Source organism: Podarcis raffonei, chromosome 11, assembly GCF_027172205.1.
Source record: "Podarcis raffonei isolate rPodRaf1 chromosome 11, rPodRaf1.pri, whole genome shotgun sequence".
Taxonomy (NCBI): domain Eukaryota; kingdom Metazoa; phylum Chordata; class Lepidosauria; order Squamata; family Lacertidae; genus Podarcis; species Podarcis raffonei.
In genome coordinates this window covers 30078750-30098970 of record NC_070612.1, presented here as the reverse complement: position 1 = coordinate 30098970, position 20221 = coordinate 30078750, and the positions used below count along the sequence as shown (strand labels likewise).

General features: G+C 40.6%; 1 protein-coding gene across 9 annotated transcripts in view; it reads left to right on the top strand.

Moving 5' to 3' along the window:
• Window positions 1–20221, top strand: part of ARHGEF28 (Rho guanine nucleotide exchange factor 28) — a 133729-nt gene that overhangs the window by 64044 nt on the left and 49464 nt on the right. For 6 of the 9 annotated variants that reach the window (XM_053408016.1, XM_053408012.1, XM_053408015.1 and 3 more), the window contains 9 exons: window positions 10839–10969; window positions 11952–12187; window positions 12965–13169; window positions 13585–13696; window positions 14454–14496; window positions 14822–14945; window positions 16074–16206; window positions 17906–17961; window positions 19237–19300. In XM_053408016.1, the coding sequence (XP_053263991.1) occupies window positions 10839–10969; window positions 11952–12187; window positions 12965–13169; window positions 13585–13696; window positions 14454–14496; window positions 14822–14945; window positions 16074–16206; window positions 17906–17961; window positions 19237–19300 (1104 nt within the window). The remainder of the gene's footprint in view (window positions 1–10838; window positions 10970–11951; window positions 12188–12964; window positions 13170–13584; window positions 13697–14453; window positions 14497–14821; window positions 14946–16073; window positions 16207–17905; window positions 17962–19236; window positions 19301–20221) is intronic. The other 3 variants (XM_053408014.1, XM_053408013.1, XM_053408019.1) reach the window with 1 other exon arrangement.

Genomic DNA, 20221 nt, shown 5'->3' with positions numbered 1-20221 from the left:
TGTTGTCACACATCTAGTTTATCCATATGGAGCGAGTAGAGATGGAGAGAGTTTTCAGGAAATTATCTGCCATATAGGAGTACAAGCAAGCTTTTTTAATGTAAAAGCATGAGTTTCCATATGAGCAGAAAGGCACTCTTTAAGCTGCTGATTTCTGCCAACTCTTTATTCGTCAACACCATGTTAAGTACCATTCTGGAGGTTCCTACCCTGAATAGCAGTTTGGGGGTTTGTATACATGTTTGTTTTGCAGTGGGATGTAACAATGGGCTAGAGTAGAAGTGAACAAAGGCCTCTTCTTCAACTGCATGTCTGCTGGCAATTCTTGGGATCCAACCCATAAATTCTGTAGCTTGTGTGTGCCTCACCTTGGCTTAGCCACAGTATACCCCAATTAATAGATACACAAAGCAGCAGATAATCTTGGCTGTATAGATGGTTAGCTCACACTCACTTGTAAGGAGGTGGGGCTGCAAAAATAGTTTAGCCAGGTTGTGTGCGGGATGTATAAGGCAAGAGACCTGGAAAGAAAGAGGTTTGCATTTGGACAGAGAGCAAAAAAGGCAGCATGAAGTCATTGCAGGTGTCTGGCTGAAGCACGTGGGGTTTGCCTGTTGCTCTGAAATTGAATCTGGTATTGGGGGATATATATTTTTTTGCAAATTTCTTTAGTGAGGGGGTCTTCAAAGTACAATTTTGGGTTTGAGGAATTCAAATCTGTGATTATTTTTGTGATTAGAAAACATCCAGCTTGGTAAATCTACGTTTCACTAAAAAGCATATCAACTGTTGTTGGAGGAAAAAAATTACCTTATGAAAATGTCAGGCAATGCTATAAAAATTTTAAGATTCTCTGCATAAAACACATCCCACTAAACATATAGCATTGCCTTGTAATAATAAAACATCAATGCCATCAGTTAATAAGAAATTTAAACAAGACGTTTAATTAAGTCTTGCTTTAATTCATTCTTGGACAGCAGCCGCCGACTTGCTTCTTGGCCTCTGATGTAGCCTTCATGTTTCTCATGTCTGCTGCCTCTGTGACTTGTTTCACACACACCTCTATAGACTGAGCATGACAGGGTTGCCACTGAACTTGCATGGCTCATCAATGAACTTCTTTCCTTCTAGTATAGTAAGTTTACATGCCAAAGGAAATTCATAAAGCCCATCAGATCAGTCTGTCAGCTGTAGCAGGGATGAAGTACTGGGGTTGATGGAAGGTGTCTTTTTTGGATGTACGGAAAGATATCCCAGTGTGTCATCATCTCCATCAACAATGTTTTGGATACCAGCTCTCCTCTCTTCACTGTTATCTTAACACAGTAGTGTCTGGATTATCATTTTGTTGAAAGCATACCATGCTGAGTGCTGGATGGTTGGTAAAACAGCATCCATTACAGCCTTCTTTTGGAGTCTAATTTGCCACAGTCTGCCCAATAGTGTTTTACTTTGATGTTGAACCAGCAGGGGTAGTACATATAAATTATGTATTCCACTATTGGTCTTAGGTCATTAAGGGTTTTGCCTTTAAGACTGTGCTTCAAAACCCATATGTTTACTGCTGTGAACCACCTTGAATAGCTCACTGTGCCATTTTCCTGTCCTTATGGCCTGTGTGATATGATACCCATACACTTGATCAGCACAGAGATCCTTTAAAACACTGTCACTCAGTGAAGTAAGATTTTCGAAGGGTTTTGGGAGAGAAGAGGGAGTGAAGTCCTGTTGCACAAGTGGAAATCCTTCCACTGATGGAATGTGGTAATTGAATTTACTATGAGGTTGGAAAATAGCTGAAAAGCATGCGGAGGGTCTGGCAGAGAGGGCAGTGAATGGCGAGGTTGGGTCAGGCTGGTGAAGTACCCTTCAGGACCTCAAGGCACTTGGCTGGGGGCTCCACCTCTTCAACTGCCAGACGCAGGTGTGCAAGCAAGAGAAGATCAGCCTAACCCTAATTGGATGTCAGTGCCTATTAATAACTCACCTATTGGTTTTGGCATTTTCAAACTGATTTCCCTCTTCTACCATGTTCCTCTACTCATCTTCCCTCATGTGTCCTGTGCTTGAGCTTGGAAGCCTCAGGAGCCAGTGTGGTGTAGTGGTTAGGAGCGGTAGTCTCATAATCTGGGGAACCGGGTTTGCGTCTCCGCTCCTCCACATGCAGCTGCTGGGTGACCTTGGGCTAGTCACACTTCTTTGAAGTCTCTCAGCCCCAGTCATCTCAAAGAGTGTTTGTTGTGGGGGAGGAAGGGAAAGGAGAATGTTAGCTGCTTTAAGACTCCTTGGGGTAGTGATAAAGTGGAATATCAAATCCAAACTCCTCCTCCTCCTCCTCCTCCTCCTCCTCTTCTTCTTCTTCTTCTTCTTCTTCTTCTTCTTCTTCTTCTTCTGGATAGGGCCTGTGTATTATTTTGAGTTATGCCCAGCACTTCATTAATTTTGGCACTCTAGAAATAATAACAGTTCTCTTAAAAAGCAAAATGGTATCTGTAAGGCTGTCCTAGAGCTTCTTATGGTTTGGGAAATAGGGAATGTGAAATAAAATATCTCATTCCCTCAAGCCCCCTGCCCCCCTAACACACTTAGAGTTCATCCTTAATCCTTTCCTGTTTGCTTCTGGCTTGGGATATCAGTCTAGAATGGGTGGACTTGTGTCTTCCACATGTTTAGAGTAATGGAGAGAATTTGAGTGAATCTCTCTTTCTGGAAAGCAATTCTGCTGTCTTTTTGGAGACACTGAACTAATTTATATTTATGTTTATTTATAGCTGGTCTTTCTGTGACAAACACAAGGTGGCTTGCGATAAAAATATAAGTCAAAACAAAATGAAAAACAAAATTAATAATAACAAAAGAATGCTGGAATATGTTGTCATGGAACAGCATAATAAAAACCATATATCAACAGTAGCAAATGAAAAATGTATCAAAGGCTCAACTAAAAATACCCACTGGGATAAAATGTTCTTAAGAACCTGTTTAAATGCTGGCAGAGAAGGAAGCTTGTTGAGTTTCTTTTGAAGGGCTATTGCATTGTTTCGGCATCACAACTGAAAGGCCCTCTTGCTTGAACCCACAAGTGACATATCTGCTGCCAAAGGGACAATCAGAGGGCCTCAGTAACCAAGTGCAGATCTCTAGCAGGCTCATATGGGAGGAAGTGATTCTTGAGTTAACCTTGCTCCTTGGCTGTTTGGGATTTTAAAGGTCAGAGCCAGCATCTTGGTTTGATCCCAGAAACAAATTGGAAGCAAATTTGATTCCTCTTAAAATCAACCTAAGCAGGCTGACCTGTGAACCCCAAATCTGACCGCCACTTTCAGAACCAACTGACATTTCTGAACTGCGCCATCCTTGAGGACACTCCCACATTATAGTAATCTGATGTCAGCTGGAGCTGCCCTGTCCAGAGGGAAAAAGCCATCACCAGGCCCAAACTCAAACAGCTAATACTTTCTTTGAAACACGTAAAAGCGCTCAATCTGCTTTTGTTTTGTAGACCACTTAGGACTGTTGTTTTGTTACTATATGAGTCATATGACAGTTACTGTACAACGTTCCGCATATAATAGCCTACCCAAACGAGATAGTTTTTGTCAACAACTCGCATTCAGCCAGCAGATCCAGAGAGCACCATTTTGGGGAAGAGTGGTACATAAGAACTCTATCTGGCAGTCTCAGAGTGCTTGAGAATGTTCAAAGCGTTTCACGTGCAATATGTCAGTTGTTGCTGCCCATGTGTAGAAAGAATAATAGCTGAACATTGCAGGAATAAAAACAGTGAATAATATTATGTCACACCCATTCTCTGATGGTTTGGGGCTTTCTGTAGCCATGGAAGCAGAAACAGAGGTAGACCAATTTTGAACATAAGACTTTTAAATCTAGTATGGATCTAGCTGGTTCTATGCCTGGTCCAAGCTCATACATTTTATCCAGTGTGCTTAATATTTAGGATTTCTCCCTTTTTTGGTTTCATAGCTTTCATTATTTCAAGTTATATATTAACCCGTGTTCAGTGTACTGAAAGCAATTCTGGGAAGCTATTTGAAAACTATTTGCCGTTTCCTCCAAGTGGGAATTAGTTATATTTCTTCTTGACTTCTGATTTGCTCACGTTTTTATTCATTACTGAGTTGTTAATATATGTGGCATTTTAAAACTTTTTAAAATGGGCACAAAGATTCATTTATTTATGATTCCATTTTTTAATCACATAAAATATCTTGAAATGATTTCAAAGTATTTCTGTGAGATGAGTCAGCTCAGGGCCGGATTTAGGTTTGATGAGGCCCTAAGCTACTGAAGGTAATGGGGCCTTTATATAGCAGGTGGGGCCCATTACTTACATCATAGGAGCCTACACAACACAAAGCACTGTTGCTGTATGAAGGTTTTATCTTATTTGTTATTTATCTTATATTTTGGAAATGTACATCCAGTTGTTTTTCCCCTTTAATTTTCTTGGCCCCCCCCCAAGAGAGTGGGGCCCTAAGCTATAGCTTGCTTAGTTTATACATAAATCCAGCACTGAGTCAGGCTGGCTGCTCCCGCCTTTTGGTGTTCTGTAGCTAATGAGTGAAGTCAGAGCTGTGAATTATGAATGTGCTGTTTGGACACCAGGCAATAGGAATCTGTGTGATCCTAAGGAGCTGCCACTTCCCATTCCTCTTTGGTGTACTTTTCCTGCTTCTGTTTCATTTACTAGCCAATGGAATTTCTGCAGTTTGCCTTCCTTTCCCCTAGCAATGTGGAAGCATATTTCCTGGGTTCATCGGACATCAGCTACTCCCTAGTAGTTATTTTCTGCTAATACCACTTACACAGTAGCTGTGGGCAGATGTTAAAGAATCCCCCATGGCAAATGCAAAATATGAAAACTGCAAAGAGGCATAGAATCATAGTTCTGATTCTTCATTAAAATATTTATGTCCCACCTTTCAGCCTTGAGTGGCTCACAGCATCACTTAAAACAAATATACACCAGGAGCCAGATGTTAAAATCACAAAAGGCAGCTGGGGCGAGAGGGAGGGACCAAGCCAAAGATGCAGTGGTAAAATGACAATAAGACAACAAAGTGAGGGAAAGCCTTGGTGCCACAACTGTGAAGGCCTTGTCCTGCGTCCTCCAGTGATAATTGGATGCAAGGCAAGGTCTCTGAAGAAAATTGCAGTAGGTGAGGATGCTTGTGAGGAAGAAGACAGTCTTTCAGATATTCTGGTACCAATGCACATAGAGCAGGCCTGGCCAAACTTGGCCCTCCAGCTGTTTTGTGACTACAGTTCCCATCATCCCTGACCACCACAGGTCCTGCTAGCTAGGGATGATGGGAGTTGTAGTCCCAAAACAGCTGGAGGGCCAAGTTTGGCCATGCCTGGGCATGCACATACCTATACCTGTACATAGCTCAGGTAATATATATATATTCTGAAAATATTTCTCTCTATTATTAGAGCATGCAGATCAACCACAATAGTTGATCTCCCTTCTCTTTATGTTGTATGTTTTCATACAAATGCACAGGGGGGCATATATGTATGTAGCACAGGGTGCACAACCTAAAGCTACAACTACAGGGTTCCTTTCTGCCTCACATTAACCTCTTAAGAATGCCTTGTTGAATAAGTCCATGGTCCATCTAGTCCAGCATTTCAGCTGCAAGCAACCAGGGAGTCTTGCTTAAAATGCCTGCTATATTTGTTCTGTTTTCATGATTGCAGATTTTTGTGTTAGTAAGCGGAGTTAGACAACATCTGAGTTGGTTTCGCCTTAAATCTGGACCTTTCTATTGATTTCATTGGAATGTAGATAAAGTACCGTCTGTGAGTCACGATTTTGCCGGAGTCATGCTGAAAGGAATTTGTGGAACTGTAGGAATGTGATTTATAACCTGTATGTTTGATGTTGCTTTGTCATTTTTTAAACTGCGTTGTGTCTTTTGGTAGAAATAAATAACTGATGGAGTCAATATATAATTAAGTGTGCTGTCTTGTGAGTTTGGTGAAGTCTTGAAATACCTTTCTAGTTACAATATTAGTCTTAAGTTATTTATGCGCATCGGAAACCTGTGAGCCATTCTTTGCAAAAGAATTCCTGGTATATTAGAAAGTGTAAGGAATCTTCTTATAGGCACACAGCTGCCAAAGTCTACTGGAACTGTCAGTGATTTTAGCTTTGAAGAGATACCAACAAAAAGCATAGGTTTCTTATGATGCTCCAACTGTATTCAGTTACAGTGAATTACTCCTTTATTAAAAGATGCTTGCAACTTGATTCTCAGAGAGCTCTGCTGGCCCTTTGCATTTCAGGGATGTTTATAATGATCCAGGTCATGGTGAGCCAAAGCAAGTTCATTACGGAAATCTTTCAACTAAAAACTGGGAAGGGGTGTGTGAAAGGGCCCTCTGAAACGAGGGGTGAGGGGGGAGATAGTGGGAGGTACAAAATTTACTGAAAATTTAAGGGGGGAAGCAGCTTTTTATGGATTTTATAATGTCATTGTTGTAGGGAGTAGCAGATCTTTTATAATCAGTACTGCCATTCCCCTAAATACCCTGGAATGACACTACATCATGACAAAAAGTAAAAACAACCACCATATTCTTAAAAAACAACAACCCTAAAAATGCCATTACAAAATGGTATGCTCCCATGAAACTTTCATTAGCTTCTGCTCCCCTGCCCCTAAAGGACTGAATTCCCTCCCCCCCCCAAAAAAGAAATCACTGTCTGGGAATAAGGAAGGATTATTTTTGTGTATCTGAAGATTAATGCTCTTTATGTTATGGGATTCCCAGTCAATCATTGGCTTTTAAGCATTTAGGTGGCTCTTCCTGTTTGAGTTCTACTAAATAAAATTGTTCCTTCTTAATATTTTTCTTGTGCATGAAAACTTGATAAAAACATCACTTATAGCTGTTTAGCATCAGCCACCAGTAAGGAGCATGGAATAGTTAAACAAATAAGCAATTTCAGAAGCCAACCATTTTTGTAAAGCCTTCCAAAAGAGAGTTGAAGTTGTATCAAGGACTCTGGGGACAGCGAAGCATCATGGTGGCTGTGCCTTTGAAACTACAGTGGTACCTCTGTTTTTGAGCGTCTCGGAAGCTAACTGTTTCAGAACCTGAACGCCAAAAACCCAGAAGTAATTGCTTCCATTTTTTTCTTTTTTCTCCATTGACTTTGGCAACCGCCCTTTGCGCCTTGGTTGTTGAACGTTTCAGAAGTTGAACGGTCTTCTGGAACAGATTACGTTTGACAACCAAGGTACCACTGTATACAAACCAGCAGTTTATGTTGAATACATTGGCTCATCACAAGGCTAAGAGCCAGAAGTAAAGGAAAAGTCATGTTAACAAAGCTGAAGATTAACTATTGGTGATGTCCTAAATAATGAGTCAATACAAGCAGAATTGAGTTTTACTGCCTAGCTGCTGGTGGGCATAAAACCACATCTTTATGTTGTAGAATATCATGTTCCTCCCAATCTAGGCTCTGTCTACATGATGGCTAAATTTGATATTCTCCAAAATACACACATATAGCAAGCAGCTATTGGAAAATTAATAGTAGGATAGTAACCTGGTGAAACCTGACCTCTTTTTCAATAACCTATGAAATGTATCCTAACGATAATATTTTCCATATGCCATCTTAGGACAGGCAGACTTTCCATCCTGCTTAGCCCACTTTTCTTTCTGCTGAATATCCAACATGAGGGAGACTTATTTGGAACTCAAAAACCTGCTCACTTTGTGACCTCTTAGTCTCCAGCTCCCATTATCCCTGATGATTAGCCATGCTGACTGGGACTGATGGGAGCTGGGAGTACAGCAATACCTGGAGGCCCAGAGGTTCCCCCCACCTGCTTTAGCTGTTTCTAAAAAAGGCATCACCTACCATTACTCTTGATATCTATGCTGTGTCCAGACTTCTTTGTCTTTGGGAGTAGCCCTGTGTGTTAACAGGCTGGCCAACCTTTTGTACTTAAGCAACAGTAGTCCCCAAATCTAATGGGTCAGAAACAGAGTGGGAAACAGACAACCATTAAATACCAGCTGATAATTTCCTGTGGTGATCACCCAAACAGGTAGAAAGACAGGGGTCTATGTAATCCACTCGCAGGGTGTATGATTTTACTACTCAGCTGTATCTAACCAGAAGTCCAGAGGAGCGGTGGAAATTTTAGCAAGTGGGCAGGCAGCACAGACTTGCAACAGGGAAGAGCACTTGCAGTGTCTCACATTTGAGGTTGTAACATGGTGTTTGCAATTACTTCATTAATAACATAGTATTTAGTCTTGCTTATGATGTCATTTTGTGGGATGAGGCATAGCAAATGCCATTTAAAGCTGACTGTGCTTTTCGTATTCCTGGACAACTCAAATGTGTACAAGTCTGTAGCATATCGTGTGATACAAGCTAGAGGAAGGGAGGCCTGTGGCTTTGGCATTTTAATAGCTTTTTAAAAAATTAATAATTACACTTGAAGCCATTTCTGGAAGGAGAACTATGCACAACCTTCACTCCCAGCATTGCACAGTTAGCTCAGATCTTAATTTATTGGAATACGTAGTACATGATCACTTATTAACTCTATTATGTGGGTACTCTCAGGGAAAGGTTGATGTTGTCTCCGTATCTGGTTAGTTTCATGCTAGTTTTATCCAGATTTGCTTATGTCAACAAGACTTGTGTTTGCCGCTATTACATTATTTGATAATGTTAATGTATCAGTTTGTATTTTTGTTTGTTTACCATCTTAGGCTTCTAGATAGGCCACATAAAAATTCTACAAATGAAGAAATCATATATCAAAATGGAGTTTGACAGAGTGTTTCTTTTTGTAGTTTAAAATAGGCTATCATTGTGAAAGCTTTTACAGTATAGGAAAATGGGGGAATTGAGGCTCAGATGTGCAGGATGGGCTCCTCTTCAATATTTTCTAAATGCAGACCAGATATTGTTGATGTAAGTTCCATGGGTTGCATTTAGAGCATTTCATGGGCTGGAACCAGAGAAAACCGCAAGTTGTCTCCACCCAGTTTTGGGGAATCCCCCTCAGCCCCCTGAACCACAGCATTCAGGAGGTCCTCCTGATCCTCAGAGGAGCTGAAGAGAAGGGGGCAGGGAAGTAAATTCCTGCTCCAAAGAAAGATGTCCTTTTGTTACAGAGCCTAATTAAGATGGAGGCTTGCTGTTTATTTGTGTTGATTGCAACCTGAATGAAATGTGAAAGAAAATGTCTTTGGTTAGGGGAGGAATTGAGGTTATCAGGAGCTGCTGCTACATATTTTACCTCCTTTCCCTTTCTCTGTGTAATTTTTAAAAAACCACATTCACTTTCCATCTCCTCTCTGAAATACTTACAGGGGGAAAAAAGCAGGTGAGACAATGGTGGTATTTTTGTATCCTTTTATCACACCATGACATAGTCAGGAAGGTTTTGTGTGTGATGCAAAGAGCTGGAACAGCCAAGATCAAGGAGGCACAAAAGCTTGGCTAGATTACAAAGCAGGATCCTGGAAGCATTCTTCCTTCCAACAAAGTGTTTTCTTTTGCACATGCAAGGGAAAGCAGGAGGCCAGGATCTATAGTTCTTTTGGAAGATGCCTAGTGGGGAGGAAACTGGCAGGCTGTTGCTCAGATTCCTTGGTCCTACTCCATTCATTTAGCTGGCAAATTGTCACATGAACAAAAAAGAAAAACCTGGTAAACCCAAACATTCTCTGCTTGGCATGCCTACAATTTGAAGGACACATACTGAGATTGTGTGTGCAGAGCCAGTGTGGTGTAATGATTAGGGTGTTGGACTAGGACCTGGGAGACCAGAGCTCAGATCCTTACAACAACTGGAGGACCACACATTCTCCATGTGTGCCCTAGTTACTTCCAAGCTAGGTTGCTGGAATGTTGTCTATATGGGGCTGCATTGAAGGACAAGCTGGACACTCTAGTTAGTCCAAAATGCAGCCACCAGATCTGGGACCTGAACACCAGCTCACACCAACCCGAATTTACAGGATCATCATTGATTGGCTATTCCAGGGGTAGTCAACCTTTCTATACCTACCGCCCGCTAATGCATCTTCCTTGATGGTAAAATTTCCTTACCTCCGACCAGTGCTTGATGGAAGAATGATTCACCTTGTGCCGTAGAACCCCCTACTGCCCACCTAGAATCCTGAAACGGCCACTAGTGGGCGGTAGGGACCAGGTTGACAACCTGGGCTACTCACTTCCGGGCACAATTTAAAGTGCTTGTTTTAACCATTAAGGCTCAGATAGCTTTGGACTTGCTGCGACATGAGCTGCCCGTCAGTTAAGTTGACCCTGTTTCCTAAAGCGAACCATCATTGTTTCCTAACCATCATTGACTCTGTTTCCTAAAGTGAAATTAGACAGGTGGATTCAAATTCACAATTATGGATTACCCTCCCACTGGAAATCTATCAGGCACATTTTCACTTAGCTGCTGAAGGTCATTTAATTTCATCATGCTTTTAGCAATTATGAATATTTTGTCTTGTTTATCTTGTTTCATTGAATATTCGTTTAACTCTTGTAAGCTGTACTGTGTATTTCTTAATAATAAAACAAGGCTGTATTATTTATTGCTGGCTGCCCTGTGCTCCCACTGGGAGGAGTTGTGTGATATAACTATGTGGAAATAAAATACTAAGTAAATAAACAGACAGTATTATTGTGAAATTGCTTTATGTTTTCTTTAATTCTCATAATGAAACCAGCACCACTTTACTCTGAATGACTATACAGGAAATAAATTGTTTGTATTTATGATTCTATGAGTCTATTCTATGGTTTATTCCAGTTCAACAACATTCCCCATTTGAGGCTTATCGGAAAACCTCAAATCCCTCCACCTTCTTTGCCGCAGCCAGACTTTCTGCGATGCTGAATGGAAGTGAAGAAGTCTATGTAAACCGCATGGTGGTGGATCAGGTAAGTCTGACAGACATGGACTCTGCTGACATCTTGCAAAAGTGCACACTAACATCCAGACCCAGGGGTTGGAGGAACTCCACAATTGCCTTTACAGTTTTCTTTCTTTCTTTTTCTTTCTTTCTCTCTCTCTCTCTCTCTCTCTCTCTCTCTCTCTCTCTTTCTTTCTTTCTCTTTCTTTCTTTCTTTCTTTCTTTCTTTCTTTCTTTCTTTCTCTTTCTTTCTTTCTTTCTTTCTTTCTTTCTTTCTTATTGTATTTCAGTTTTCTAGGGGTGTGTGAAATTAACAGTCTGATCTTAGTTGTGGTTCTAAAAAACCCCAAATTTAACAATGAAGATGATTATTAACAAAACTTTAGTTTTCCTTTTCTCTGCATTACTGGGGTTTATATTCCATTTCTTTCTGCTTCTATTGGTTACAGATGATATTTAATAGCATCTTAATGTCTGATCATCCAATTACTGTATTTTGGGGGAAATGAATAGGTTTTTCCTCATGCTTATTAGACATAAGTATAACAAAATGAGAAACCTACAGGGAGATTATTCTTCAAATGGCCTCTGTTTGAGTTGCTTCCAGTTTATCAATATTTTTGGATAGGATTCAGTCACATACTAACAAATTCAGGATGCACAATTAAAGTTGATTTGGTGCTGTTGAGCAACAGACCTGCTCCCCCCCCCCCAAATATCGGACTTCTAGCAATAAGTAAAATGACAGGAAAATGCACTGCAAAGGGTGGAATAATGGTTGCTTGATACAAGTCCATGTAACCTCCCCAAAAACAAATCAGGATAAATGTTCAATAAACAGGTAATCTGGAAGCAATCCTAGAACACATCCTAGGTTGTGTTCCTCTAGCCAGTTTTGTATTTGGAATGTGAGGACCTCATACTAGTCCTTACAGACTGGATTCAACTTCATTTCATTTTGTTTTGCATCTTTTGAATATGACCTAACTTGTTTTGATTTCTTGCTTTAGATGGAAGACATGGGCGTCAAGTACATGAAGGTAGACCAGTCTGCTCCTGAAACGTACAGAGACCGCGCAGACTCGAATGAAGATCCAGAAGCATCAGCAAATAGCGGGGACAACAGAAACTCCTCCCCCATCATTCAGTCTAATTTGGATGCAGCAGGTCCATACTTGTCTCTCAAGAAGACACATGCATTTAGCAATCAACGGAATCAACGCTATTCCATCATTAAAAAAAGGAGGTGTGGATTTAATTTTAGCAGTGTTGTTTTGAAAAGAACCCCCTATAGAAACATGTCTTGCTCAAAATACAGAGAGAAAAATGAATGCCAAAAATTGTCTCCTGAGGAAATAAAAAGATACCCATAGGCTGCATTTCTAACTATGTTGATTCAGAAATAAATTCCACTGAATGCAAATGGGGTTATGATTCCAACCTAAGGCTATCTTCAAGCCCCCCAATCCAATCCAATCCAATCCAATCCATAGTCTTCTCTTGGATTTGTGAAATGTTGCCCTTCATTCTTGTATTTTTCTGAACCTTGGTTTTCTGGATGGAAATCAGCTGATTGTCAGGACTGCACAGCGCCACACATGGCTCTCTGCAATCATTGACTACCAGCTAATCATCATTGCTCCCAGAGAGCCCTTCATGGTACTTTAATAAAGGGTTGCCCCCTCATGGTTTGATTTCAAACCCTGTGAGATAAATTGGATCACCCGACAGATAGGTGCCCCTCCTGTCGAATATGGCCTACAGCGGATATGGGGGAGATAAAAATCTGATGCACTTCAACTTCATATCCATATCCCCACTCCTGGCTTAGCACATGCCTCTAATTTCTTAGATATTTGAGCCATGCAGAAGTCTTTGGAAGGTGGCTGTGATACTGACCATAGACAGTGTCTGTAACACTCTCTGCTTAATGTTGAATAGCTGGCTTAAGTTGCATTTGTAATTTGCGCTCGCTCTCTCTCTCTCTCTCTCTCTCTCTCTCTCTCTCTCTCTGTATGCTTAGTTCTAGTCTTGATGACTTGGATGTAGACAATGGAGATGAAAGAATTTCTAACCGATCCCATAACTGCTACCCTTCAATGTCCTTCAACTCTTCTGCAGCCTTGGCCAATAGGGATGGGTCAGGTTCTTCAGAGACAACAACAGAACTGGATTTTAACATGAGCAGGGCTGAATCCCTTCCTTTATCCAGCAATCTGCAGTCAAAGGTATTTGCTTGTTTTCCTACAAAGTTAGTAACTCATCTTCTCTATTTCCAGTTAGCCAAATCAATTACATTTAGGCGGGGTACCATTTTTCTTTAAACTCATTATTAAATATGGGGTTGGCTGCAACCTTTAATTGATGTGAGATCATATTTCCCAAAATTTGCCACGCCATCTTTTCAGCAATAGACAAGTCTAGAGGAAAGGAATTGCACATAAATACCTTTACCTACAGTGGCCATAAATGAAATAATTGGATTGAGCATTCATCTAGCTTAGCAAATGTTTATTTGAAAAACATCAACACCTACCTAGCAGTTAGAAAAAGGATGAGGAAATCTGGACTTATGCTGTTGTTGTTGTTGTTGTTGTTGTGGTTGTTGAAGATCAGTTCTCTAAAACATTGGGTGTTTTTTAGGAATCGTTACTGTCTGGAATTCGGTCTCGTTCATATTCCTATACGTCACCCAAAGTCTTATTAGGGAAATCACAATGTGCACGGGACTTCATAGTAGCTGATGCAAATGATGGTAAGCATTAGCCCTGTTTTCACTTGTCATGTTCCTCCTCCCCTATTCCCTGCAGAAGGATGAAGTTGGTGTCCTTTATTCAGCCCAAGTCTAAACTTCCTTTAGATCTTTAGGAATGCAGGTGCACTTGCTTAAAACTTGGGGTGATTAGAAAAACCCTGGTGTTTAATACAGTCAGGAGAAAGGCTCCTTCTGAGTGACCCTTCAGCCCTCTATATCTGGACCCTGAGTCTCTCCCCAGGCTCCAGCCCCTCCCCCTAAGCCCACGCCTGTCACTGGGCCTCCTTTGCCACCCTCCTTGAGTGTTCTTGCTTGACTAGAAAGTAGCCTTGAACTCTGCTTCTTACTTGCCTGTGTGGAGGAGACAGAGGGATGTGTGAGTGTGTGTTGAAACAAGTCTATTTGCTGAACACACTGAACAGGGAATCTGGCTCTGCCCAAAGACTGGCATGCGGCCCCCCGCCCCCGGAAGGTTGCCTACAAGCAATGTGAAAAAACCTTGAATCTGCAATAGCTGAGTCAAAATAGATGCAGGTGGACCTCGTCCCCATCCCCATCATGTGCTGGTTTTACTTTCTCCTCCCTTAGGAACATGCCTTCAAACAAATTCTGTCAGCCAAAATTTCACAAAGTTTATATATCAAATGAGTGCATAAATTACTGTTTATATTGACTTCCAGAGATTTAGGCATGTTAGCATGCTGTAATTGAGTGAATATTGTGATATAACTGCTTTAAACTTATTATTGTTTTGTAGAACAACGTGCATTCAGCTTGCCTGAACAGTCAAGAGAGAAAAGGTATGGACTTTTTAAGGGCATATTTAAGAATAAATAGTTATCTGGTTATTAGCAATAGCCATCAACCAACTGCAACTGTTTTACTTTACAACTAGATTTATTACATCATTAAACCACCCCAGTGCCAACCTGATTAGTATTTGTTGGTGATAGCTATGTAAAGTACCACACCTCATTTATGTAAAATTATGGTTCTGAATTCAGTTTTAGGAAATATATTTGTTCTCTTCTTGTCTCCAATAACACAGTAACAGTGTATTAATTAGTTACCTGATTTCAAGAAATCATGCATAGCATAATGAAAGATTTCCTGGTGTATTTTTAGGATTCCAGAAGAAGAGTGGGAAAAGTATATAATACCTACAAAATCAGAATCTGAAAAATATAAAGTCAGCCGTACTTTTAGCTTTCTGATGAATAGAATGGCCAGTACACGAAATAAATCCAAGGTAATTCAATATGATGTGTGCTAGATGACAGATTTTTAAAATATATATATATCTTAAGAATGCGGAATAGATTTTTAAATGAGAACGGCTTCTAAATGTTTGCAGATGTAACCCTGTAAACACGTATTTCCCCTGGGAAATGAGACATTTCTGCATTTGATGCAGAGGGTTGCCTTGCGTGGTTTTTATTATGTTAGTAACATTAAAAATAGCGTTCCCCACCTGCAATCTGAAGCCATACCATCTTCTTCACTAACTCAAGACTCTACCCTCTTATTCGGCTACATGTCTCATTTCTGCCTTAAGTGAAGATAAAGAGAGAAAAGGACAGGGTTTGATACAAGTCACAACAATAATAGGACTATTTGTACAGCTGCACAAAACATCCCTCCCCTTTTGCCTTTTTTTTTTTTTTTGGCGTGAAAGTAGCACTTTGGGGAAAAATATTTTCTGCCATCTCCCAGTCATGGAAATGCTTATTCCCCCCACCCCCCAGCCTGTTCACTGCCAGCTTAAATTGCTTTGGTCCCATTGTTCTTATAATTATTGTGTTTTCTCTGAATCTTCCTATTTCTGGGGATAGTCCCATGGGGGAACCCAGCCAATCAGGTGTTACATAGTAAATAGGATGACATCACAGTTCTACACAGGCAAATCTGTCTAATGAGTTGGCATTTCTGGAAGTAAATGAAGCAGCCTTCAGCAAGCATCACTGTAACTATAATGGGTGTTCGGACAAGGTTTAGAAGGAGTGAGACCTGAAAAGACCCCATAAACCAGGAGGGGTGCAAGGAATGTCTGTTAAATGGAAGCATGCATTTGGAACGTTGTATTCGGAATGTACTCCCTTTATGCACATCGTCCGTCTGAATGATGACAAGAGATCTGCATTTGTTGAATTGTTGTTATTGTTGATACTTTCTTGTGCAAAATTAACAAAATTAAATTATATAAAAAATAGGAGAGTGGGGAGATTTTATAAGATGCCGCTAATTTCTCCACTTCTAAAGAACAAGGCAGTAAGTGACTAGGGAAGGATAAAACTGCGGCTGGGTTTAATAATACTGGAACATTTCAAAAGCTAATGAACTTCTTTTAATTCTTTTGTTTTCCATTTGGCTTATCAAGGCCAAAAATAAGGACGCCAAAGAGAAGGAGAAGCTTAACAGGCACCAATTTGTTTCTGGGACTTTTGGTGGGGTGATGCCATGCTTCTCATGTGAGAAAGCCCTTTTGGGGAAAGAGGCATTGCAGTGTTTATGTAAGTACCTCCGTTTTATGCTGAAGACATTTGACACCCACAGATTCCCCCATATTCTATAACTCTGATTGAAAATAGCCTTAATCATATCATAGGGTTCTTATACCTCACAGTAGCACTTGTATAGATTGCATCAACATTCCTAGAATCATAGGGTTGTACCAAATCGTGTTGCTAGGCTGATGGTAAGGCTTCCATCAACAGAACGAGAAGGGAAACAATTTTCGGAGATTCTCCCCCTGCAGCCTTCCCAATCTGTTCCAGAGGTTTAGGCCCCGCCGCAAAATATGTTCGAGGTGTTTTAAGGTGGTTGCAGGGGAGGAGGAATTGATGAAGAATGCTTCCTCCCTGTTCCATGGATGGAAGCCTTGCTGCCAGCTGAGCAACACCATCAGACACAACCCCAAATAATCATACAATAGGGAGGGACCTCAAAAGTTATCTAGTCCAATTGTATTCATGAGAGGTGCCACCCAGCCTCTGTTTAAGAATCTCTAACAAATGATAGCCCACCACCTTGCAAGGGAGCTTGGAATGTTCTCCCTAGCAGGGCCTGCCTGGTGGTGGCATTAATATCCTTTTGGTTGAGACTTACCTCTTCTGCCAGCATTTGATGGACCTTTATAGAATCTGGTGTGCTGCCTAGCTTGGTCCAAATACTGGTGACGCTTTACTGCTGTTATTAATGTATTTTTTGATATTATTGTTTCTTGTTAATTTACTGGTGACTTACTGTTTTTTTAATCTTTTGTACATTTTATATTAGTTTGTGAGTCACCTAGAGTGGTAGGTCAAGTTAATAATAATGCTCCCGTGTTGTGCTCAGAAATGAACCACTGTTTCCATATGTGATCGGTACAAACATGAATTTAAAGAGAAGGTCTGCTGCCATCCCATCTAGTTGGGACCCATGGGATAAAACGCACATGATGGCCTGAAGATCAAGAAACATATTTTTCAAGGAATGTGTGGCTTCTCTCCTCCCCATGTCTCCCGGGTAACATTTAGTTAAAGAAAATGAGGGATGTGAACTTAACATACTTAGTGCTTCCTCACTTCTGTTCCACTTCATTGGCTAATGTTTGCATGAGGCAGGGAAGCACTGTGTGTGGTGACATTCCAACATGTATCTGCTTAAAGTAAGTGTTACTGGGGAGAAGTGGGAAAGAGAGTCTGTTGCCAGTGCACCTGCTTATTCTATGCAATGAGTGCTGCTTTGGCCTTGTCTGCAAAATACTATTCAGCATAAGTTGGAATATGTGTTGCACCTTTTGCTCAAGCAGCTGACATTTTGCTGGCCCCTTTTGTAGAAAGCTACCAATCATCCCTGCTCCTGCCAACCTAGCAGTTCAAAAGCACGTCAAAGTGCAAGTAGATAAATAGGTACCACTCCGGCGGGAAGGTAAACGGCGTTTCCATGCGCTACTCTGGTTTGCCAGAAGCGGCTTAGTCATGCTGGCCACATGACCCGGAAGCTGTACGCCCGCTCCCTCGGCCAAGCAAAGCGAGATGAGCGCCACAACCCCAGAGTCATCTGCGACTGGACCTAATGATCAGGGGTCCCTTTACCTTTACCAATCATCACAGCAGGGGAACAGATTGTGTCCTGGATTAGATTATCTAGAAATAAACCTTTTAATGTTGGGATGATAAGTCATAAACTTTACATTTTGAGAGATTTTTTATTTCTTTCTTGTAGATTGCAATGCACTTGTGCATAAAAATTGTAGAGAAAGTGCTCCTGGGTGTCCAAAAGTAAGTTTCGAAAGGGTTTGGAGATATCACAGCTTGTTGTTTGATTGCCTTATTTAAATTCCCTCCTTACTGTGCTTTTCTGTACGCTTGTGTCATTTTGCTTCATGTAATCCATAGGGTGATGAAGCTTAGAGAGCTGTGTCTCAAAATGACGTTTCATATGTTACTTCAAAATAGATAAACAGCTAAAGAAGGAATAATTTATTTGAATATGCCATATTCATCAGTAGAAAAACCAAGGCGTTCTTGGGGTAATAGAAAATGTCTAAAAATAGTGGGACAACTTAAATTTAGCATTTTCCTATAGCCTCTTGTTTCTACTTATTTGGCAGAAACTTGTTGAGCTTGTTTAGGCACTTTCCCTGCCTTCCCTCACACTGATTTGTGCTTCCTATATTTCTTACTATCTTTTTTGTTGTTCTTGTTAGATCTTGGGAAGAGGTGTGGATTAAAGTGGTTGAGATAGGGCTGATTCTTATGATCATTTTAGAACCTTGCTATATGTGACTTTTCTGGCCACAATAAATGGAAAACTGAGGAAGAAGAAGGGTGCAGCTGAAGCCCTCTGATTGGGAACTGAGGTCCAAGTGGAGCATTTGAATTGTAGCTTCATCTGCTCTATTTTTCATGTCTGGTAACAAATAACAAGAGTGGCTATTTATGAAAGATAAGCCCTCAGAGTATGTACAGCTTCCCTTCATCTTTGAAATCCAGCGGCTGAATCCAATGTCATCAAGTAGTACCAAGGGGAATAGCGCCTCCTGGTGTGCACCAATGAGGATGCAATAGCAAGATTTCCACTCAACATTACTGACCCCCAGCATTAATTTTTCCAGTTCCCCACCCACCCCAAACCTAAGCTTCCCCTTCCCGCTTACCTCTGAACACTTGCCCCACACAGATACAAGCATAATTGCATTGAGAACAAATGCATATATTAAGGATTTATTTTAATTATCTGAAATTGCTACAGCAACATGTCATGGTATTAAGACATTCTGACAGAATACCATGGGTGAGATTGTGAGTTGTGGGGAGAAGGGACTCTATTCACTTTAATGGGCATCCAACTGCAACACTCTGAAATTTAACAAGAAAAATTTCATGGGTGTGTATGTTGAGGTTTGAGTCTATGCCAGCAATTGGCATACTTACTATAGGGAAAGCACAGAATGTGAAGTGGCAGAATGTGGTGAGGGGCAGCCCTAAAGCCTAGGAGTGTTAAATAACGTCTTCAAATTTTCATACTATTAAGAAAGCATTCTTCTTTACCAGAAATCCCAAGAGAGGTGCCATATTAAGAACAGGATGCAAGCTGTCCAGACAAGTAAGCACTCTAGTAAGAAAGCTAAGAGATGTAAATCCATTTTTTTTCATTTGTCAGTTCACCTGTCAGTTAAAATTGTTGAATATTAGCAAAATAAGCTTAAAATGATACAACTGAGCTTCTACACAATTTGTCCTTGCATACGACTTTATCCTGAATACTTGTGAAGATGCACTCAATGGCTGCATTCAACCAATATGCTCAACCATGGTTTAGAGAATTGGGTATAGGCCTTGGGCTTGTGGGCTCTTTTCTCCTTCTCCCCTTGTACAAGCCCCTTAATGAATCACTTCTTGGTTTCATCAAACCATTGTTTACTTACGAACTAGAATAAAATTTTAAATGCAGACATTATCTGAGGAAAACAGATATTGGTTTATTTGAGCATGCACTAATGTCAGGATGAACCATTCAAAAGTTTTGAGCTTTGTTGAAATTGCTAGAAATATTAGCCTGACTGAATTAAAACTGTGTGAAATTCTATTTTAAAAACTATCAGCCTATGAAATATGAATAATGGAGGTTATATGGTGTCTAAGAACATAATTCACTTAGTATCATAGCTATGAGAAGTAATTTAACTTCATCCTCTGGTGCAATTCACCCTTTCAAAATTCTAAATCCTACAACAATATTATCAAAAGTGTATTTTAATCTGCAAAATATTTTTACTGAGATCATCATTAATTAGATAGGCAAGGATCCAAAGATTTGTTTAGATTCTTCTAGGGATGCTTCAACATGTTCCTTGTGCAGTAGCCCTCCATGATACTTTGGATATGTTGTAGTGGATTGCAACTCAAAATTATTACAGTGGTACCTTGGTCGCCAAACTTAATCTGTCCCGGGAGTCCATTAAACCGTTCAAAAACCAAGACATGGCTTCTGATTGGCTGCAGGAGCTTCCTGCACTCAGTCGGAAGCTGCAGAAGC